At 40.9% G+C, this 23,848-nt stretch overlaps 1 protein-coding gene across 6 annotated transcripts in view; it reads left to right on the forward strand.

Annotated features, from left to right (window-relative positions):
* adkb (adenosine kinase b) overlaps positions 1–23,848 on the forward strand; it is a 113,618-nt gene that overhangs the window by 16,063 nt on the left and 73,707 nt on the right. For all 6 annotated transcript variants that reach the window (XM_020605269.1, XM_020605270.1, XM_020605276.1 and 3 more), the window contains exon 4: positions 108–186. In XM_020605269.1, coding sequence (XP_020460925.1) covers positions 108–186 — 79 coding nt within the window. The remainder of the gene's footprint in view (positions 1–107; positions 187–23,848) is intronic.

Here is a 23,848-nt window from a genome sequence, read left to right on the forward strand (position 1 = left end):
TGCCCATGTTACACAGGGTTGGACCTCATGTTTAAGCTTTTAAAAGCTGTTTGGTTAATCTTGAACCTTGTCTTTTGAAACAACTCTTGTATTTGTCTTTATTTCAGGTTTGAAGAAATTGTCAAGAGGAACAAAGTTGAATACCATGCCGGTGGTTCGACCCAGAACTCAGTGAAAATTGCTCAGGTCAGTCTTCTCTGGTCCTCTGCAGTGTGCATGAATGTGTTATGAATATACAGTGGTATGCTTGTAACCTTAGATTTGTCAGCCTGGCAGCCCCAGGAATACGGCGCGTAGCTGCACAGCACACTGACACATTACACTTTTAGGTGCTGTGAATTCATCAGACCTGCCATGGGAAGAGAGAAGTGGGGAGGATTCATAATATTTGCAGTGTTATCTAGTTGGCCTAATTTCATATCAAACATCAATTAGAGAGAATTACAAGTAGATGCAATTAACATGTCACAACAAATTATATCAAACAAATGCTGATCTTCTCCCTGGCTGTTAGACAGATTTGAGCATCTAAAAGAAATTGGTGATTGTCCAAATCTAAAATGGCAATCTGAACTTGAGAAGATTATTCACTGAATGCTTTTTTTAAAGTGACTACAGCAAGTCTGTGAATTTGACATGCAGTGATTAGCTGCTGATAAGGCTTTGGTTTGTTCACAATAAACAAAGAAAAAGCATCCAGCTAAAAAAATAATTCTCTTCCAAGGAGAAATGAGTGCACAAGCTAATTGAGAGGCTGATGTTTGTGAAAGCGCCGATTCTTTCTTGTGTGTGGGTTTTTGTTTGTACATGTCAGTATGGTGTGTAGTGTTAGTACACATATGAGTGTATATGTGTGTATTTAGTACAAGATAGATGCAGAGAGAGGGAAGAGAAAGCCTCCGGGCCTCAGGCTACCACCATCTCCATGCTTTGGAGACAGTAAACATCTTTTAAAAAGAGATGCGGAGCTGTGCACCTCCATACAAACACTCCTTAATTATCAAGATCAGAAGCGTTTGCATAAACCTCAGTCACTCGCACACATTAGCTGCCGACTTGATTTTATTCTTTGGCTAACAACTCTCCCTTTATTTATTTCTTTTTTTAATGTGTGTGCCTGTTGGATTCTAAAACCGTGGTGCTATCACTTTTCAGCCTTGAAAGTCTTGAAAAGTGTAATGGCAAAATTTTCAACAGAGATTTCTTTCCTTTCTTGTCATTGCATTAGCTGAAGCCATGGATTTTGTTTGGTCTGCCTCGGTTAAGACATAGACCTTGACAAGGATTTTTCATGTTTTATTTAAGAAGACATTGAAGGAACTGCCCCAAGGTGCGTATCATCTCCCTTGCGAAATCAGATGGAGGAGATTTTTATTGCTGGCTCTCGCTGGAGAAAAATCCGTCATGGCCTCTGTGCCCTGTAAGAAGCGTTTAGTCAACTAAATTGGTCTTGTAATGGCATGGCAGGCCCCAGTCAAATGCTATTCTACTCTGTTTATTTAGATATTTACCCCTTCAGGGGGGAAGATGTAGTGCTGATTCTGAAATGCTCAGGATAACAAGAGTGTTTTTGTCCCACACCCAGTAGTCTCAGAAACTGTTTCTGTCAATATATACTTTGAAGCGTTGACTTCTCCACATTTCACTTTCAGGTGATGGTGTTCTTTTATGAAAAATGTATAATGCATAACTGGCTCCCAGATTATCACATTGTAGCACCTGCAATATGTGAAACTTCAAACCCCGCTGTATTGTGGAAGCTGAACCTTCAAACATGAGCGATATGCACTGCAGCACTGAATCCACATCAAAGCGCCCAGTGACTAAATGAGATGCTCGATCCAGGGCAGGTTTGCTCAAGAGCGCCGTTGCCGCTGGAGGAGAGGGAAACGTGTTCAGAGGCTTGGCACAGGAATCACTGCACATGCTGGGAAAACCCAGGGTGTGGGAGGATCAGTGCTTTCACCAGTAGAACTCGTACCTTCCTTCGCTTCATCGGAGGCTATAATAGGTTAAATACTGCTGCTTCATCTGAGTTCAGATTTCTGCACTATCAAGGAAAACCTAAACCTCAGCTTTAAGAAGATGCACAATCAATGGTAATTGGATTTAGTCAAATGAGAATTGACCAACCTGAAGCTTAGACGGATAAGTATTGTTTTCCTCTAACCACAGTCTCTGCCCTGCTCTTTGATCGAAATCATCGGTTGCAACGTTTGCTAGTTGTTGATCGGTTGCACACGCCCCCCATGCTAGGTTTAGCACTGGGACATAACTTTTTTCACGCATTATGGGGCTCCTGTCACTGCTTATCCATATTCAAAGCACACACTGTGACAAGTCCCAAGTTAGGCATGTCAACACATTTGTTCTTCCTTAGCTGTGCACCACTGCTCCTCAGTAAGCCTTAGATTTTGTTTGGATCATATCAGTGAAGTTGCAAACTTGTAATGCAGAGCTCTCTGGCTCTGATTCTTAAGAAAAAAAAAAACTACAACGATAGAAGTGAGTTGGAGGTTGTTGCCTTTGCCCAAGCTCTAACAAACACCATGCCCTGAAGGGGCATCTGACATAAAGGCTCACCTACTGGATATTGCAGGGCTGTAAGGTAACAAAAACCAGCCCAGCGCTGCCTGCTCACACACAGCCTCGCACATCAAAGGGCTTCTGCTCAGAGAGGGCGGCGAGAGAAGCAACATTATATGTTCTTCAGCCGTTTAGAAAGTTGAAGGGAATAATCGTGCCTGTTCTGAGCATGTGATCCAGAATGTGGTACTGCTGAGTACGCACGGCGTTTATCACAGGTGACAGAATCGGCGGGGGGAGTCAGTGGACCGGAGGGCTTTATCAAGAAGCACAGTCAATTCATTTAGACAGAACATCAAAGTCCTCCAACAGCTCCTTAGGGCTCAGAGATTGAAGTCTAAGTAGAGACAGGCTCATTGGGAGTTATTGCTGCTTCCACAGAAGCAGATCCTGCTCTGAGTGCCTCGTATAAACTGAGCATTCTCATTATGATCCTCAAAAATCAACACCATTGACACATTTTATTTCTTTGCACTGTAAGTAGGCTTTGTACCCGTTCGCCAAAGGGACAAATTGCTTTGTATAAGTGTCCTAGCTGTGAATGCATCAGAAAAATTATGATTAAGTAGGTTCTCTTTTCTTTATTTAGATCTTGTGCAACATGCGATGCCTACATCATCAATTCATTGTGATGTCTTAATTATTGTTTAGAAGGTAAAGGCTTTTGAAAAATCTGCCATCTGTGTTATGGTTATAGTGGCTGTTTAACATTTCCTCAGACTTGGTCAGTTGTGGAAGGGGTGAATGGGGCCCAGGCTTGGATGTGGGGCTAGGCTTCTTAATTGGAAACGCATGTGCACCACATTGTCGAAAGTTGTATTTAAAAAAGCCACAGCACTACTTGACTTCACAAAAAAAAAGGTCTTCACCAGCTCATATTTTGTAGGGTAATACTTAGACCGGATTTGATGGAAGGCATTGACTTATTTTTTAGGGTGAAAATGTTCCATTACCTAATGTTTGGCTTTTGCAGCTCATTTTGTTAAATAAATAAAGAACAGCAACTTGCTTTCATTTGAACAGGCTAAATGAAGAAATGCCTATGTCTGGTACCACTTAGAGAAAAGAGGACAGTTAAGGAAAAGAGTGGAGCTTTTGTGTTCAAACTATGTGACTGAACTTTTAGGAGGATGTGTTTATACACTAAAAGAGGGCATTCACAATTTTTCTCTTTTCACTTGCATTCATCTCACACTTTAGGATTTAGTGTGAAGACAAACAGCCTTTGTGAAGAGACTTGGAGGAGTTTTGACACATTTAATGGTGGTTTATTCTTTAGCTTCTGGGATCTACAAATCAGTTTTGACTTTTTTGTTTTTGATCACATTGCTCGTAGTTACATGCAGTGGATCTCACTGCAGCTTTTCAGAAATGAGAGCACTAATGACTGATTACAACCTGAACCCTGGTGGGCCTGGGGTTTCATACCACAGAAATCTGTCCTCTCAAATATGTGCATGTTGTTAAAGCAAAAGCTTCTTGTTTGCTTTAAGGCAGATTAATTGCAGAACCATTGCCATTTCCTTCCCATTATGAAGCAGTGGAAGGTCACAGTCTGTTAAGTTTCTTGTGAGAGATGCATGAAACCAAATGGATTTTTTTCTTTTTCATTCCCATCTTCACTCATTCTAGACATTCCAGGTGTGCAAAGTGTGCACTCGAGGAAGGGGCTGCCATTGTTTTGCTCGGCACAAGCAGCGGAAGCAAAGAACGCCTCATTCACTTTGATGAGCGATGTGTTCATGCGTGGGCTTCAATGTCACCCGCCATGAGGCAGCTGTGAAGTCGCAGCTTATGTCTGTGGTGCCATTTACTCAATGATGAAGTGGGGGGTGGGGGGGTGGGGGGGGATCTCTGTTGGTTCCACATCCACCTCCCCTCTACACACACAGTCTGAGCATGTGTTCCTCCCACCTCAACTGTATTGTGACTGTATGTCACAGCTAATACCAGCATGCATTAAATCTCAGGCACTGTGATCACAATGATCAAGGTTAGCTCGGTGATTATGCAAGGCTTTGTCATCAGAGGGGTTTGTTAACAGCTGATGGCCCTGTCACATGATGCCTCCTTTATTTTGTTCCCTCAAATTTGACTTGCACATGAAAATAATTTGTTTGATTTAATTTTCCTCTCAGATGCACAGGATTTGTGTTACCCTGGAGGGAAATGACACAGATTGCTGTATAGGTGACATATTACTGTCCCCGTTGAAGTTAATTTGCTGTCAAATTTGTGACTTAATTTAAGCTGCCAAAGGGAAGACGTGGGGAGTAGATTGCAACTCATAAGTATGCATTGAAAAGAGTGTTGATTAACATTGAGGGCTCAAGAGACAGACACACTCAATGTGTATCATCTGGCCTCAGAAGCTGGCAGTGGAATTAAATGTGATATCTTGCATAACGTGTCCTTGCTTTAAGTCCTTGGTTCCAGGCTGAGGAAGAAAGGCTGGACCATTGGTTTGCTCGCTTTTTTTCTTGGCTGTTGTACAGTTGCCCGGGCTTGAGGCATGCTCTGAGTGAAATCTGAAAGGACTTGTGAAACAGACAGTAGTTTACATATTTGGCAGCATTCTCACATCAAAGTACAGAATAAAATCTTGCTTGGTACATCTGCCACGTCACTTTATTCTGCAGTTAAAGACAGGCACTTGTATGTTCAGTGCACATGTAATGAAAAAAATGTTCTCACATGAGATTCTGTAAACAATGTTTCATTAGACAAACTACTGGTTGGACTCATTTGGTGACACGGGTCAAGTAACTGATGAATGAAAGGATAATTGTATATTTTACACAACTGTTTTACATTTTCATATGATTATTGAACGATGCCCCTCTTTCATATTTCCCTGCAGAACGTCTGTGGCAGTAGTATTTATTTGGCACATTCTCAGCATGCTCCTACTCTTGCAGTTGAAGTGTTGCATAGCAACTGAGAAAAACAGCTTTAAATATTTTGGTTCAAAAGGTTTTAAGAAAATAAAGAACAGCCTGCAATTACTGTTCATTTCTCTTGAGTTCATAAGTTTAAGGAGGTGTAGTATTGTGCCAAGTAATAAATGAAATTCCAAATTAGGCTTTGTGTTTGCAGGGAAAAGCTGAGAAACGATGTGTCTAGAATACCGTATCCTCTTGTGCCAATTGAATTATTCATCTATAGATATTTTGTTTATTGAATAAATGCTGGCAGATGTCTGTACCTCCACTAATTCACAACTGTTTGGAAACAAAGCTCACAGTAGTTTTCAGAGTGCAGCTTGGCTCAGTTTTCAAGAGTATATCTGTGACGGGATGGAAAATGTGTAGGTGAGTGCAAATTTGAAGTGATGTGCCTCAGGAAAACGGATGGGGATAGAGCGACGGGGATGGGGGCGCATGTGGAGAGAGAGAAGGCTGGATGACGCACAGCAGGTGACAGACAGACACTAATAGTAATGGCTCTTATCAGTGCTTCGCTCGCTCCCTCTTTTCACATGGGCTCTGACATCCTCCTCCTACTCCACCCCCTCCATCTAGCAGGGGGTGCTGGGAGCTCGCTGGGTTGTGCAGCCCGCTCAGATGGAAAGAGCCTGCCAAACACCGGTCCCCTCACATATAAATTGCATCATTAACATTGCCTAGATTATTCCAAGCTCTCCCACTGGGTTTATGGCAGCAACGGCTCAACTTAACTATTTGACTCACTGAAGACATTCAGGTTTCCTGAGTGAGCTGTGTTCAGATCTGTGGTGAAATGCGCCAGTCCCATTCTCTCTTAAGGTTTTAAATAAATCCAGAGGAAATCTGTCTGTTTTTTCACCCCAGACAGGGTTATTATATAGTGCAAGGTGCTTTATTTTCTATCTTGAGTTTAAAAACTTGGGTTGTGTGTTGTCACAGTGGCACAGATAAGTTCAAAACAACACAGTGCTATATCATAATATTAATAACAATGTTTTTCTACTAACAGTATAACAAATTCACCTATAAAAAAAAATCTAATTAATGTTCAGTGTAGCATATAGTTGTGCTCCATACATTGTCAGACAAAACTCTTCAAATGCACAATACAAAATCTCAGACAACTAGTTTTTTAATTATAATTTATTTTATGTATTACAGCACTGTGTAATATAGATAACACAATATACTCATTTAATCTTGATATTTTCCATTAAAATGTAATAAACATTGGCCCTATATGAAATCCATTTCATAATTTGATTAAGAATATTTCTTGCTCTAAATCAGGATATATGCCAAAATCACATTAAATAACCAAACTGTCATTAATAATAATCTTTATTTGGTCAAGTATGCTGCACACACAATGAGTTTGTTTCGGATACAGCCACCTGCGGTGCCAACTCACACCGATGGCTCTAACCATCAGAGGCAACTTGGGGGGTCAGTGTCTTCTCCAAGGTTGGGAGACAGATGCTCTGCCCAGTGAATCACAGGTGCCCCAAGTGTTTTTTTTCCTGGGGTTTCCTAGGGCAAGAGTAGTGCCCAATGTCCCATTCTCAGACTGGGAATCGAACCTGGGCCACGGCGCTGAGAGCGCTGCATCCTAGCCACTAGACCATCAGGGACCCTACAAAAATGTTGCTTAAGTAAGGGTACAAAAGTATTAGCACCAAAATATACTTAAAGTACCAAAAGTAAAAGTCATTATGCAGTAGCAGAAAATGAAAACACTTGGGTAAAGCACAGATGCCTCAAAATTATACATATGTAGAATATTTGAGTAAATGTAATTAGTTACTTTCCACCCCTCACACAGACTATAAGTAATTTTGTTCATTTGAATAACTGCAAAATAATAACATATTTTGATGCCATTTTTGGATGTGGTGCCAAAAGAATTGGTAGACTTATCGATCAGTCAGTGAAAAGAAAAGTAAAGTAATCTATCAATCAAAAATGTCAGACAGTTTCCACACTATAAAATATGAGGGTTTGCTGCTTTTTGTGGTTTGATATCATTGTAAATGGAATATTTGAGTTTTTGGCTGTTAATTAGACAGAAGAAGTGATTTGAAGATAAAAATACGAAGAGCAATAAAATTTTATAGACTAAAAGAACTAAATGGTTACCCCAAAAGAAAATAAAAAAAATCATTAATAATGAAAATAATAATTACTTTCAGTCCTTAAAATGATACCACAGTCAGTTCATCATGATAATAATGAATTAACAGTAAGTGGTAGTTGTTGTGAACATGAACACCAAACACTACTTGACCCTAATACTGCTAATTGTCCTTTCGTTGAATAATTTAAGACAGTTCGTGATCTGTTGCACTACAGACAGAGACTCTTAAGCCCAGTTGACATGTGCTGCATAGCTGGATGGAGCTTTCTCTTCAGATCAGTTGGCAATTAACTCTGTAATTACTATCTGAGGTCAGGGTTAAGCTCTGAGTTAAAGGTTGGAGCAGCAAACATTTTTATATGATCCTCTTACTCTATTATCCTTTCTCACTACTACAAGCTTTTACCTCATGGGGAGAATACATTACATAAAACCCTTTGGCATCTACTACTCAATGAAAATCCTCATGGTGTATAGTCTATATGATTAATCTGGAATCCCCTCTGCCCTGTCCAACTGCAGTCCTGGGCCTGCTTACCATGCAAGTTTCATTTTCTCCTGAACAAATGGCTCCTTTAGGCAAAAAGTGCCAACCTTTTACTTTTACTGGTTGCTTGGGAGGAAAAAAAACAAGAGTAAAAGAGAGGGAGAGCACAACCTCCTGCAGTAATAACAGATATCCCAACAAAGAGAAAAAGGGGGTGAGGGTGGGGGTGGGACTGGCTGGGATTTTTGGAGGGGGGAATCCTTAATAGTTTTGAATAAAGGAACATTTATTTTTGTGCTTTGGCCTGTAACAGCCTCAGGAAATAGCCCCGTCTCTTGATCGGTAGCAAATCCTATTAACTTACAGTGCTCTCACTCAGGGTAATGGGCTCCACCTCAAGACTTGGGAGAGCACTTTTCTCTCCGACACATTGATACCAGTGTCTGGAGGGGTTGGCGTTGGGTAGTCTAACACTTGGGCAGAGACTAATCAAGTCAAACAATCTGCTGGGCTGGAGCAACACGAAGTGAGGATGTTGATATCCAGCAAGCTCATTCAACAGGCCCCTTCACACGTTCCTAACCCAATACCAAAGGATCAGTGCACGGGATCAGTTCAAGATCAGGTTATTCGAGCCCCTGAGAATTGTAAAGCAATCCCTGAGCAGCTTTTGCTTTCTCAGGAGTGAGCTGAGCTGTTGGCCCTGTTATAGACTTCTAGGGCCAGGGCCAAAGGGAACTCCTGGAGTCTCCATTTATTTCTGTCCAGCAGGAGAAGGACTGTGTGTCCGTGAACATGTTTGCACTGTATGTGTGTGTTTGTGGGAGAAAGTGTGAAAGAGAAACTCAATCTACAGGATATGGGCAACCACTAACCCAAAAGCAATTGGTAGAGAAACTGCACTTTTTTTTAGTGAAATCATGGGCTACATCTTGTTTATTATTTGAAACCTTTCAAAAATGGCTATAGTTAGTTTAGAGCTGTCACATACTGTAATTAGCCTGCTGCGAGAAACAGGAGCTCTTTGTCAATCCATAACTACTCCAATTAAGAGACTGCACTGGATTTAAATTCGCCTCTGTGGGCGGCAACAGACACCTCCTCTGCTGAAAAGCAGCAAATTGCTAATTTCTGCACACATGCCATGTTTTTGAGTGTTGTCACCTTTTGAAACCTCATCTAACCTTGTCCTTAACATGACCATGGTTGATGCTATTTGACTCCTCTGATGGATCGCCTCAGCCTGGGCCTGCTCATAAATCCATGTTCAATGGTATGTTCTTCTCCTGTCCCCATTACCCCTTGTGCCTGCTGTCATCCAGCTGTCTTATGTGTGCAGAGTTACAGTGTGCACCTGTCAGATACAATTTATAGCAAGCAATTTGTTGTGTACCATGGGAGTGGTAGTTTTTTTGAGGACTTCTTTCTCCTTTTCCTGTATTTGTTGCATATTGTACATGTATGTTTCACTTGCAGCATTTCTAGCCAAATGTGAAAATTATCTCCATGTGTACTGATTTTGCTTTGTGTCCAGATAAGTTTGCAAGTCCCTAAGCTTAAGAGGAAGTTGTTTTTCTTAGTTTGTGAAGCATTGATGGTACATGTTTTACTCCAGACAACAACATTAGTTGGCTTGCGATGAGCTGTCACCAGCTTTGTTTGATACAATAAAAGGAAATGAATGCGCAGCAATTAGATGTTTGTTCTGTGTTATTGTTGCACGACTACGCCACTGGTGCTTGCACTCGCAGCTAGGATTATCGCCCCTAAGAGGGGGAAGTATTACAAAATGACAGCCTCTCATGTCGAACAAGTCAAGCTGATTCAGTGAATATTGAAGAGGTTCCCACCGCATGTTCTGCAGCATGTTAAGGGAGCAGCGTTAACCTTGTTTTGATTTGCATCTCCTTAGCAATTAAGATAATATGTCGTAATTAGAATTTTAATGTACCGCTGTGAGATTTTTGATAATTATACAGAATTCTCCGTGGTGATTTTCTCTTTGCCTGCTTGTCTTCACAGATGAATTCATGGCTGATTAGATCACTGCTCTAATCAGATTTCAGTTACATTGTGAGATATCATCCCACATGTCTCTGTCAAGCTGAGTTACTCAGTGTAACTGTGAAACCGTTAAAGTGACAACACATATGTTTGAATGGAAGTTTACAAATTGTACTTTTGCAAGCAGCAGGTTGCTCCATAACAGCAGATAAAAATCTGCAGCCAAGTATAAAGGCTGGTTAGTGCAGGACAGTGGTGTCTTGTGCTGAAATCACTCCCTCCTTCACTTGTACAGTGTTCTTTACATAATAAACATTCAACAGTTATTATCACTTATTGTGAGCAGTAAAGTGAGAGGTGCAGTGTTGCAACACATCTGGTTTTAGCTTTATATTGCATAATGGGATTTGGCAAAAAATAGTGTGAATGCTTTAAATTGTTATTCCATGTGAGTGTAGTGAATATATAGCAAGTTGTACTCGCAAATAAAATGACAAATTAACTATCATGCAGTAGACCAGGGGTCGGCAACGTCCGGCCCGCGGGCCAATTCTGGTCCGCCCTGAAATATTTTTGGCCCGCCGGATGAATTTTGAAACGTTATATTTATATAGCATGAGTCCGAATCACACGGACAGCGCCCAATCCTTTTTTATGTTATTTTATGACTATTAACTTGAGTTCAATTTGACACTTTCAAAGGTTCATTGTGAGTCGCTCTGTAACCCCTCCTCTCCTCTCCCGCACTGTGCTGCAGCTTGCGGTGACAGAACCGCTCAGTGTTGAGTCACTGCTGCACTCACATCCATAAAGCTGAGCATATAAATTAAATAAAGGACATATTCAGACACTTTCTTTATTATTATAACAACTTAATTATTATTATGCATTTGTTTTAATGAACAGTGACCACTGCTTCATCTGGAGGACTTTTGAAGCGGGATTCAGCGTGATCCTAAAAGACAGAAACACAGAACGGCCAATATGAGCACTAAAAAAATGGATCGATAACTACAACATTTGAAAGACTCAGTGGGAAAACTGGTATTTCCTCTCTTTCACCATTTTCTGTATGTCTGGTGTTAGAGATGCCTCACTCTGGGGTGGAAAAGACACCTTGAAAGCTTTGTGTTTTGCCTCGTGGTGTCGTCTAATGTTGTATTCTTTGCAAACGGCGACTACCTCATTGCAGATGAGACACACAGGCTTGGCGTTCACAAAAAAAGGTGGGATGAAAGCATACCTGTCCTTCCATTCTTCTTTATATGTCCTGTTTTCATTGTCAACTTTCCTCTTTAGGCCTTTCGAAAGCGACATCGTTTGCTTGCTATCTTAAATGTGGAGCCAATTGTAACTACGCAAATAGCGACAACAACATTGATATAATATATTGATGGCCCGCCATCTGATGACGTAGGAAAAAATGCCCCTAGGCCACGCCAACTTGCCGCCCCCTGCAGTAGACTTTACAAAATGAAATGGTTTCAATGCACCACTAATCTTTGGGTCTTGAACAGCTTTTTAGATATTTCATATTTGTTTTCATCCCAGCTGCTAATGGTTGAAAATTGACCTTTTAGCCAAGGTTTCAGTGTAAATTTAGAGATAGTAATGGCAGTCAGTTATTTGGCCTATCTGAAATTTCTTTGTATGAAATTGATTGATAAAGGATGAGCACGGGGACTTTGTTTTCATGTAGTGCCAAACCCTCTCAAAATTGTACTCGCCCTCCATGTCATGGTAAGATACCAACATTAATGTCTGCTGCTTAAAATGTTTATTTGCTTAGCTTGCAGTCATGCTAGCATATGATATTCCATGCTAACATTAGCATATGAAGTACCAAGTTAAGGATAATCACTTTATTTGGCCAAGTATGTTACACACACAAGGAATTTGTTTCCGGTACAGAACTGAGGCAGCCATCTGCGGCGCCAACTCACACTGATGGCCCTAACCATCAGGGGGCAGCTTGGGGTTCAGTGTCTTGCTCAAGGACACTGGCACCGTGATTCGAACCTCCAACACTCCGGTTGGGAGACGACCGGTCTACCCACTGAACCACAGTCACCCACAAGTTAATGTGCTACATGCGAGCGCTAATACCAGTGTTGTGGCTGAGTCACTAAACCTCGAGTCCGAGTCGAGTCTCGAGTCCCCCATTGTCAAGTACGAGTCACCAAAGTTGAGTACAAGTTGGGTCACCAAAGTTGAGTCCCTGTTACCCAAGTCATCAAGGTCGACATTAAACAAAATTGGCATAGCTCTCACATTTTATATTCCAAACTTTCTAACAGTGTATTTTATTACCATATTGCTCAGCTATTTGTTACATAAAAATCATTTATCGAAAGACAGAGTATGCTTCGATGGATGTATGCCAGATACAGCATGGTGCAAGTGAACATGGTTTAATATCTATATCTTAGACAAAGTTAATATGGGCTATTAGAACAAAAAAAGCCAGAGTCCTTGTCTCTAGCTTCAGACTCCAAATGCAGTCAATGCTTGAGTCTGAGTTCAAGTCTGAGTCATCAGTGCTCAAGTTGAGTCCTGAAAATCTGGATTTAATTTGGACTTGAGCACTACACCACTGGCTAATACTAATATTTTTGTTGTTAAATAAAAATACCAAATATTTCCAACAACTTCACAATATGTTTACAGTTTATATAATTATACATACTGTATATAGTGCATTCCAAGTTTTTAGCTGTTAACCAGAAACTAAGCGGACCTTGCCAGATAATCTTAAATGAATGTTTCTGTTGCCATGAAATAAAATAAATATTAGCCTGTTAATTAAAGTAACTAAGTTAGATGGCAGTGACACTGTCAATAGGACAGATGTGACCTCACAATAGAGGTTGTTTATGTAAATGTGTTTTTGTATTTCATCACCCTGACATTGATATAATCAAGGTATGTTTAGAAAAATGTGAATTTCAGATTTAATTGGTGGAGTTTTAGCAGGTCAAACCAGATTTTGAAAATTAATGGGAAGGTTTTCCCGCTCTGATTAGTCTATACAGCCCACAATGCAACACTAGGATCATTCCACATAATGCATATTTTATCAGTATACCTAACATCAGTACATTAACTATGGTTGTTTGTTGTGCATCTGCCTGTGTTTTCTGAGTGCTGTCTCCTAGCTGCTTGTTTTTATTCAGCACAAGACAGCAGCCAATATTCCCCTTGGCCTTTTCACTACAACAGTAGAAACTAGTCAATATGGACAGGAGAATATTTTCTTGCCACGAGTTGCCACAGTATCAATACTTGAGGATGATAACAGGGGCCAGAGTAAATGAACAGAGATCTGCAAAGAAAAACTAAACCTGAGACCTCTTTGTGGTGCAAAATTGGCCACCACAAAGGAATTAATGACGGATCCTTCCAGCATAATTGTCTAATTATGCCGGGCAGATGGGGCACTGCTTTAACTAGGACACATTGTGCTACCTCTCCAGACTCTCCACAACAAAAGGCAAACCAGTGTGACAGCCTCTTCAGCAGTGAGTGGGAGGGAGAGTGAAAGAAAGAAAATGGAGAGAGAGTAGAGGAGAGAAGGGGGGTGGGGGGGGGAACTGGCTCTGTCACTGAGCCATTCCTCCACTCGACATGTTACCACAGAAACAAATGTATGGTATAAACACTGTGTGGATCATGGCTCCTGGGAGGTGAATCACTGCAGTGTAATGAGGTTGGTTTACATGCTGCTCCTCAGCTTCCCACCCAGGCTAACTCAATACTTAAATCCTCTAATTAAAGAGAATCGGCCACTCGATAATTGATCACATCGGTTGCCTTGGCATACGTCTTCGCTGTAAGGCTTCACGCCACTGTTTATTAGAACTGTCTGCCTGCTTTGTCTCCTGGGAAGGAAGAGAGAAGGGAAATGTTACAGGGGAGGGGTGAGCAGGGATGAAGCAAAGGTAAACATGTAAAGAAATTAAGTCTCCATTCTTGAAGGCTGTTGTTAAAGTAGAATATCACGTTAGAGTTTTTGTCTCTTGGGTCTTTTAGGTACAGCTGTGTGTTAGTGGAAATACTGCTTGTCTTTGGAAGGATTTCTTTCTGGTTATAAAGGTTATAAAGGGGACATTAAGTCATCTATGTCTTCTCTATTCCTCTATCTGCAAACAACAATATTTGCAGCAACACCAAAATCAGCGCATCCCAAATCCATGATTCTTACTTGTTCTGAGCAGGTTTCGTATGTATAGCAAAGATCTACTTGGTTTTTAAGTATGTTGTTCATGGACACAATTGTCTTATGAAGCTATGCAGAAAGGAAGCAAAGGAGCTTCTCACTGCTGAAAAATAAATGTGAAAATTGCAGATGGAGCAGAGACATGTGCAGGAGCAACATCTCAGAGAGCAAAATTACATCTTTGTAAAAACAGTTGTTTGCTTTTTGTGACATTTAATTGGCAGAGGAAATTCCAAGTCGCAGTTTGATTGTGCTATTTCCTTTCGGAACAAAACAGAGGAGGACATTGATTTTTTATGTAATAACTGGTGAAATAGCAGACAATGAAAATTAGTATTTCAAAACTGGGAGTAAACCTCTGGTGCAGCTTATGGTAGCCTGTAACTAATTATAGTTGTAATTTGCATGTTGCATGCATGAGAGTATGTTTTGAAATCTTCATGCTCGATATCTGGCATTTGTCAAAGATGCTATGAAAAACACGTACACTGTATTCGTGTAATGGCCATTTTACTGTAAAGTGGCATGATAAGTTTCACTGAAGTACAGATTTGACAGATTTCCAGATATACTTTATATTCAGGTTAGTGTTGGACCTTTTGCCTGTATACATACATTGGAACATTGTGTAACAATGGCCCTGGTTCTTGTTGTTTGCACTTGTTTGTTGTCAGGTGGTTATCGTTATCTTTACCACTGAGGTTGATCGCTGTGTTTCAGACATTGATTTATGGAAAACTAGAATTACAGCTTCGAGGTCATATGCCTCCACCAACCAGTCAAATTCACGGGTATGGGACAGAAGTGAGGTCAGTGACCTTGACCTTTGACCACCAAAATCTAATCAGCCCATCTTTGAGTCCAGATGGACACTCAAGGCGTTCCTGACATTTTGCGTTCATAAGAATGGGAAGAATGCCAGGTCACAGTGACCTTGACCTTTGACATTTGACCACCAAAATCTAATCATCTCATCATTTTGTCGAAGTGAACACTTGAGCCAAATTTGGAGAAACTCCTTCAAGGCATTCCTAAGATATCGTGCTCATAAGAATCAGATGGACGGACGACCCGAAAACATAATGCCTCTGGCCACGACGATCGCCAGTGCGGAGGCGTAAGGAAAGTCACCATGGCTACAACTATGACTGGGAGAGGAGTGGATTGACCGTGTTGGAAGGTGAGGAGGCAGGAGGAAAAAACAGGAAAGATAACATGGAGTAGCATGTATTTCTGGCAAATGGATCTGGAGAAAATACCTAGAGTGCACCTGCAGTGTAGACAGAGCAGCTTATTACAGATGTTCCTGAGCAGATGTGGCTGAGTCAAGGAAGATGGATGAAGATGTCAGACTGTCAAGCCAATTTCTTCTGAAAGGTTTCGGTCCTTTTGTTTGTTTGACTTTATTCTTTCAAAACATTACAGTCACCAGAGTCAATGCAGTGCAGTATCATGCTGCTAACTGCCCCAAACTCAGTTATTTGTAAATTTAAAATAACGTAAAATTACTCCCAATAAGAATTAATAAATGAAAACATTAAATATTTGTTCTGTTCCTGAGTGCATGCTGTTATTACCTTGTCAGAAGGGCGACTAGATGTGGAAGTATGTAAAAAAAAAAAAAAAATGTCAAGGCAAGAAGCTATGATTAAGTCTTATTCATCAAAATTACTTTTTGAATGGACTCACCATTATTAGATTTGTTCTCTAAGTTACATTTCTTTTGTATTCATGAGCAGTGCAGTGACCCAACCTTGACCTGACAAATAATTATAGTTTTCTTTAGCTTGATGTTTTTGTACAGAAGGATTTGATCGGTTTGTGATGTCTGCATTGGCAGCGACCCGTTTGGCACCTCAGCAAAGAGAAACATATTATTACAAGGTGGGTGTAACTTCCTAATGCCAGTCACAAAATGCTGGTTTGACATTTCTAAATTCCTGTGGCTGGCAGCTGTTAGCGATTTCGTCACCTTTTTAAAAAGTCCACTGGGGCTTTCCCATCATTAACACTTATAAAAAAAAAAAAAATCCTCCTCCTCGTGTGCACACTACAAATGTACAGCAACAGTACCCCAACAGACAAGAAAAATAGAAACGTATCTATAGTGTGAAGGTCCAAGACAACTGCTTCGTAAACTATCTTTTGTCTTGTTGTTGTCATCCCTGTGTATTTTTAAACAAGGCAGAGAAAATGTTAGAAATACTCTTAAATCCAACATAACACCACAGACTGCAGCCTGAAAACACACCATGCAGTTGAATTAACACCTCTCTGAAATAGTGTTAACAGTTAAAAACTACATTCAGCTCATGCACTGCTCTGCCAAGGCTGCATAATCCTTTAAGCTTTAAAATATTGTTACTATTAAATGTGATTTTAATGATACATGTTTATAAATTTGTTATTTTATTAATAGAATTTGTATTTCCATCTGGATCAGTATCAGAAAAAATAGCAAGATTGTTTTGTCTTGAATTATTAAATCATACGTTTGGAAATGTTCTACTGTATATTCTTGTTACTGCCAGCAAATCCCATGACGTGTTCCTTCATTACTATGATCACAGGCGCTGCAGTTTATTTTGAGTTGATCCCACATACATCATCCTGCTGCAGTAACTACTCACTACAGCACCAAATGTGTTCATTAGGAAACAATGGGAGTGGGATTTTTTGGCATTATGAGACACGTAGATAAACACCTGCCTTATCCTTTTTCTCTGGCTCATTGCCAGCCTTTTCACCAAATTTCACTAAAATCTGTGAACAAGATTTTCAGATATGCTGCTAACTCGCACACTCATAGAAAAAGCAAACAGCACCTAGAGAATAACCTCCCTGGCAGAGGTGATTACAGATTTAATGCACCACAGAAGTAGCATGTTTTGTTTTTTTTAACATATTTGTTTTATTTTTTGAGTGTTGAATTTGATTAAACTACAGTAGTACATGGTTTTCTAGTTTTCAGGTCATTTCCATTTCCCTTGAGACATAATTGATTTTGCACTGACAGAGATATTGTTATACCATCAGCTGTATAAAATATGGATGCCATGACAGCTCCCAGAAGTGGAGCTACCGCTGTGTGATCGCCCCCTGGTGGCTGGACGCCGTACAGGTCATAAATCTCGCCTCCTCCATGTTAACGGATGTGACATGAGCCAAACTAAAAACTCAAAGTACAAACCAGATACATTTTTCCCAGAGGTCATTTCTGTTGTAATTGGTAGATATTATCACACACAAGGGGTGTATTTTGGTTCATTTGACAGCTTTGTTGGCGGTCTGACGCTGTCACCACACCCCTGGTCTCTACTGCACAGGGGTGCATAGTGGAGGGAAGTGGTGACGCCGCGTCCATCGTATATATGTCAATGTGTTATATACACAGTTTAAACATGGTAAGAACAAGTACAGCTTGTTAGCCTCCTGTTTATTTAGTCTTTCTGGCCAAAGTGACGTTAAGTTTGTTGATCTTGGTATCCTTCTGCACTCATTGGTTTTTATTTCAAGGGTGTGAGAGAGAGACAGCACTTGCCCTGGCTCTGAGCAGATCCTGTGTGCTGTGTTATATTGTACTGGTGACCTTGGTTTTTCTCTAAAAGCCTTCTGTCAGTGCACATTCTTACAGGCACACAGCCCTGTAGTGTTGGCTGAGGACTCATTGAATCTGCTTCACCAAAGCCAACAGGGCAGAATGGTGCAGGTGCTGCTCTGAAATTGGTTTGCTTTTTGCTTAAAAAGTAAAGTGTGCTTCACCCAGAAGGCGCTCTCTAAACAACCCCTCAGCTCCCTGTGCTCCACTTTGGGGTTATGGTTTGACTGGAATTAAAGTCTGTTTACACTATGTGAAGCAAATATATGAATTGGGTTCTGATACTAGACTGTATATATTTGTGTTATGGAAACTGCTGCAGTAAATATTCATTGTGGGTTGGGAGTTATGTGAATCAGTGTTGGCCCATGCTCAGTTTTTAAAGAGTATTATGAGGCTGTGAGTTCAAGGAGGAAAAAAAGGGCTGAATGAGATCGAATTCTGTCTTTTGGCAGAAGGAAAGGCTTGTTGGCACACGGAACAGTATCTAAATAGAAATCACATTTTTCACTCAAGTTAGATTTAACTGGAGTGCATTGTCCTCTTTTCTGGCTCAGAAACTTTGCTGTCTAGAAACGTAAAAAGTCGCAGCCACAGAGCTTCGGCATATTAACATTATTGGCGCACAGTGTGTTGTACCTGGCAAGAACAATCCATTTTGAGAGAGACTGGAAACACTGTGTATGTAAAGAACATCTGCCACAGTTTCTTCTCTTAACCTGCAAAGTGTTAAATAGGTCAGGAATAATTCCCTACTTTTTCTGTGGGGTTTGTAAAATGCACAGGATACAGGACCAAATCATTAGCATGGATGGAATCCAGAGCATTAATGGTAACCAGGCAGAGTTGGATGACATTGTTATTGCAGCCATTCCCAGGAAAGAGAGGGGAGCTGAAAATTTGTATTTGATTTATAGCAGGGTTTGAATTTATGTTCCAACTCTCAATAGGAAAGTAAGTGATCTTCGCCTGGCTTCTCACTAGAGAGGGCCCCACAGCATCTGGTGCTGGAAACATCTCCGCATCAAACGGAGTTCCTTTTAGTTTCTTTGCACTGCTTAACCACCAAGAATTTACACCTGTAGGGGATATAGTATGACTGTGTTCATTGGACTGGATTCAAGTCTGAGCCTTGAGAAATTATCAAATGAGTGAAATAAGCAGCTTTTAGTGGGAAACACTGAGCGATAGGCTGCAAAACACACTTTTTGTGTTCTTATTATCTGCTGTTTGTTACTACGGTATGCTATTCATGATTGCAAATATGGAGTTAAGTCATCATTTACCTTCATTCATTATGTACTAAATGGCATTTGATAGCGTGATTGTCTGCTCAGTATTGCAAGCAGTATGGCAAGGAAATAAAGATCTTTGATTTGCTCTGCTCAAGTGCTGTTATTTATTGGGAGTTCTTTCTCCACCAGCACATTGACGAGAGCAGAAATATATTGCTCACTGTCACTGTGAGTGTGCTTTTGAATCCTTGAAACATCATATCTTCACATTATTATCTGCTCGAAGTGATGATACGAATCCCATTCTTTATGGTTTGGTAATAACTGCTTTATTTTTCATAGGGACACGAAGCATTATTTATCACTGGAAGTGTTCATGGGGATTAATGATGCATAACTCTGTTGGAGTTGTCTGGCATACAGCACCAGCTGAAGAAATCTGGAAGGTTATCAGAGCAATAAATCCCAAGTTTTTTGCCGTTGTTTGTCACGATGCATTGCAGCAGCCAGTAGTTATGACGGTTCCAGCTTGTTCTCCCCTTCTCTCCCTCTGTCTGTAAGCCATCAGAAAAATAACTCAACTTGTTTAAGCCGCCAGATAAGGTGGAATCTGATCGCACAACATCAAAGTTCAAAGTGGGCAACTATTCTTAAATCTTCTCCTTATTACACTGACTCTGTCTGCCTCTTGCTGGATGAAGGGGATGGGATGAGGAGCGCGCTGCACACTCTCCACCTCTGATGTTCATTCTTGGCAATGAAAACATGAGCGCAGTCTGTTCAGCCTTGCATTTTAACTGTTTTGTCAGTTGCCGTCATCCAATTCTGTAATGTCTATGAACTGAAAATTAAATTAGGCGTGCAGACTGTTACACAGGTTCAATCTATATCCACCTAACATAAGCAGCAGTATTTCTTTCATCATGGCTTATTTTCTCAGTTTAATTTATTGAATAAATTGCCTCTTTAACTTGCCAAGCAGGAGGAAGCCATCCATGCACTGTCCATGATCCACACAGAGAGGAAGATTCAGTCTATTAGTGCTATGATAGGGCCTTTACTGCAGCGGGCTCACTGATTGAATGGCATCCTTCTCAAGGTCAGGCCAGAGCTAAGAGCTATTTTCTGCTTACCTGTGCAGCCAGACAGCCACAGAATCTGCACACAAACTGGTTTTACACAAGCGAGTTTAGTAAGCAGAGAAACTCATCACTAATATTTCCAAGTGGTAACACAAAGAGAAGCCTCTTCGCCTGCAGAAAAGGACACAAAGGCATGAGTAATATGATAAGTGAGCTCTTGCTACAGTGCATGAAGACATTAGGAATGTTGTTTTTTTTTTTTTTCGATCTGGGCTGAGGGCCGAACCGTATCCTCCCATTGTGTACCTGTCAAAGAAAACCAGTGTGTCAAATGTGAATCATTTTGCAGTGAACATGCAGACAGTGTCAAAGGTCAAGTTAGGAGCGCAGCTGTTTTGTCTGCTTGTTTCTCACAAATGTGCAGTGTGTTCTGTTGCTCGCCTTCAAAAACACAAGTTTGTAGCTGAAATAACACAGCATGAACACCATTAAGTGAATGTTTTAACAGTCACTTTTTAAGCCGCTTATGCAAAGAGACTTAGTTAATATAGATGCCAAATTATCTTTAATAAACTATACAGAACTGTGATCCAACAATAAATATGAGATTAGGGTTAATAATGTCTGGGATAGATTATTTTAATTGAATGATCTTCATCATCATTCTGTTGATTGTAAATTATGTCACAAAAAGCCACCGTAACACTCATTGCAGCCCAGTTCCCAGCAGCTAATGTTCTGAAGTGAATTTTCCGCACTGCCACATTGAATTTAGCCGGGACTGACCTGCGCTAAGCCCTCAACTCTGGCTGTCATTTTGGTGTATGTTAAAAACAAACAAACAAACCAAAAAAAAAAAAAAAACAGATCACTGTGCTGTCACCATATTCAGGGTGGGCGATGCCACCGTCATGAGATCAAAGCACTGTGGAAATCCGCCATACTGTGTGCAACGGAGTTATGAGAAGGCGGGGGCAGAACTGATTCACCTGTGCACAGCTGCACTTCCACCAGCTGGAGCCCTCAGACCACAGATAGGATTAGAGCCCTCAGCTGCAAAGGTCCCTCATCATATCGCTGCCCGAACCTTGGGTGGCAACAAACGGCTCAAACACAAATGCCACCTTCATTCTCTGTTCATGTACACACATTTTTGGTAGCCACCATGATCAGTGCGGGTAAATAGGACAATCCAGTCGTCTTGGACTGAATCTGGTGTAAAGGCATTTTCTCTTCTTTGCCCACCGTCACCCCCACCCCCCAACTCAGATAAGTATCACTGTACAGCCCCCTATCATGAAGCTGCTTCATTCGAGCTCTGCCCCTCGTGCCTGCCAGGTAAACCTGTCTGACTCTTTGCTGCTGTGATAGGGGAGTTTGGCTCCGACTGACTGAAACAACATCACCTTGTTTATCCTGTAAATAATTCACCCCTCCCGGGCAACAGAAACTGAATCACGGTTGTGTGTTTAACAAGGAAGGCAGGGAATGAAGAGGAGCCAAAAGAAAATCGGGTGTTTCCTTTTTAGATAAACCTGGTGCCTGGGGACAACGACATATCCCTGATTCCAATACAGTGCAAAGATGCTGCCATGAGATACAGTATGTTAGGAGGTGTGTGTGGTGGAGAGGAGTGTGGAGGGGTTTATTTTGTGTGCTCACAGAACTTGCTGTTTGATAGCTCTTTGAAGAGGGTGCAGCGATACTGTCTGGGACATTCTAGTCATGTTTAGGATCAGAACCTGTGCAGTGTGTCTGCCAACCATTGAGTTTGATGCTTATCATCGGGGGCTGTCACCTCCCCACCGACCGCCCTGTCTGCGACACGTGTACACAGACACACCTTCATTTCGTTTTTGTGTATTGTGTTGTCTGACATCACTCCCCAGTGTAAGTGTAGAAGTGTTTAGTATAGACAGATTGTTTATTTCATTTGTACCATCATTTCTGTTCTGGGTATTTGTGTTTGTCAGGTTTTAAATATTTGGACAGCAACACATTTGTTTCATGAGCATGTTTGTGAATTTAACAGTTGATGGTTCTCAAGCCACCTGTTTTCATGCACATTCTCATTTTGCAGATTGTCAAAGATACTAGGAAACTGCAACATTTAAAAAAAAAAGTTTTTACACTTGGCTAAGGTGAAGGAGTTAGAAGTTGGCTAGAAGAGGAAAAAGATATAGTAAATGCAGGTGGAAACTTTTTTTTTAACAATAAATTTGTGGTACCTTCCTCTGCTTCTTCTGTTGTAGACAAAGCAGCTACATCTCATGCTTCCACCAAAAATCCCCTAAATATAACTAAAAAATGAATCTTAATGTGGGAATTTGTAATGAAAAGCCATCATCAAAGTTACTGGCCCTCATATTAACTATGTAATCTTTTTGTCGCCTCAAGCTCATTTGCATAACTGTAAATGATGAATGTGCACAATATTGATGCAAAGTAACAAGCTAATGAGGAAATGCTGTCCTCTTCTAGTTGCACTTTTTGTACTGTTCAAGACAGCAGGACCATCAGAATGTTTAATTTAGAAAAAGCAATAACAGAATTTTTCAAAAAATCATGCACGATGTGTTCACCGATGATAACATACTTATTTCCAGGAAGCAACACTTTCGCAAGATTTAATGGGATTTTAAAAAAACTGAGCCTCAGCATTTTACCCTTATCCAGTTAAATTTCAAATCTAATGCTGAATTTGAGTCAGAACAACAGGAAATGAGTCACTATCCATATACTTCCAGACTGTGCAGTACATTTGAACATTGGCGGAGCACCAGTCAGTTTTATATTGTCCTGTAGCCAGAGCCTAAAGCTGCATGACAACTGTGAAACAACCATTACAAAAGTAGATTTAAGTAGTGCTACACAAGCCTTCCCAGCATGCTGGTGTGTCAGGAAGGCACGAGCCAGGCACTGATCAGAAGACGGTGAGTATCTAGATGTTTGAAGTTGATATTGGGTAGGATTCCCATCGGGCTACATGCTATGCCTCCCCTTTGAGTGTTGATTGCAGTGAAGAAAACGTAGTTGACTGATCTGAAAGGAAACTACTGGAGAGAGAGCCTATCCATGCCTTTGACTGATAATCAGCTCATTATCATGTTGATCATTTACAGCTATCCCTCTTGCCTGCTCTATGTTCTTTTAGCTGTGTCACTGAAGCAGAGCACAGAGACTTTTAATGGCTTGGCAGGCAGCCCACTGTGGTGAGGGAGAGTTAAAACAACCATGCAAGCCCTGGCTAGTCTCCACTTTTACACAGTACTAGTCCCCACCCCGCTTATCAAGCCTAGGGAAGATCAAAAATTAAAGCAAAACAACAACAGCGACAACAACATATGCAACCCTGACGTGAGCTGTACCCCAGTACCCCAACATGGCTAACTGTGCATGAAATTGAACTTATTAGAGTTATTGACCAGAAGGCTCCTGCCCCGAGAGGACGGGGAGGAGGGTGGAGTGGGTGGCTTCTGTGTTACCTGACTGAATGAAAAATCCACAGCCGGTTGCCTTGATGCCTGGTACTTTACCGGAAAGAGGGATTTAATGAAAGCT

The sequence above is a fragment of the Monopterus albus genome, unplaced genomic scaffold (genome assembly GCF_001952655.1).
Source record: "Monopterus albus unplaced genomic scaffold, M_albus_1.0 scaffold69.1, whole genome shotgun sequence".
Classification (NCBI taxonomy): Eukaryota; Metazoa; Chordata; class Actinopteri; order Synbranchiformes; family Synbranchidae; genus Monopterus; species Monopterus albus.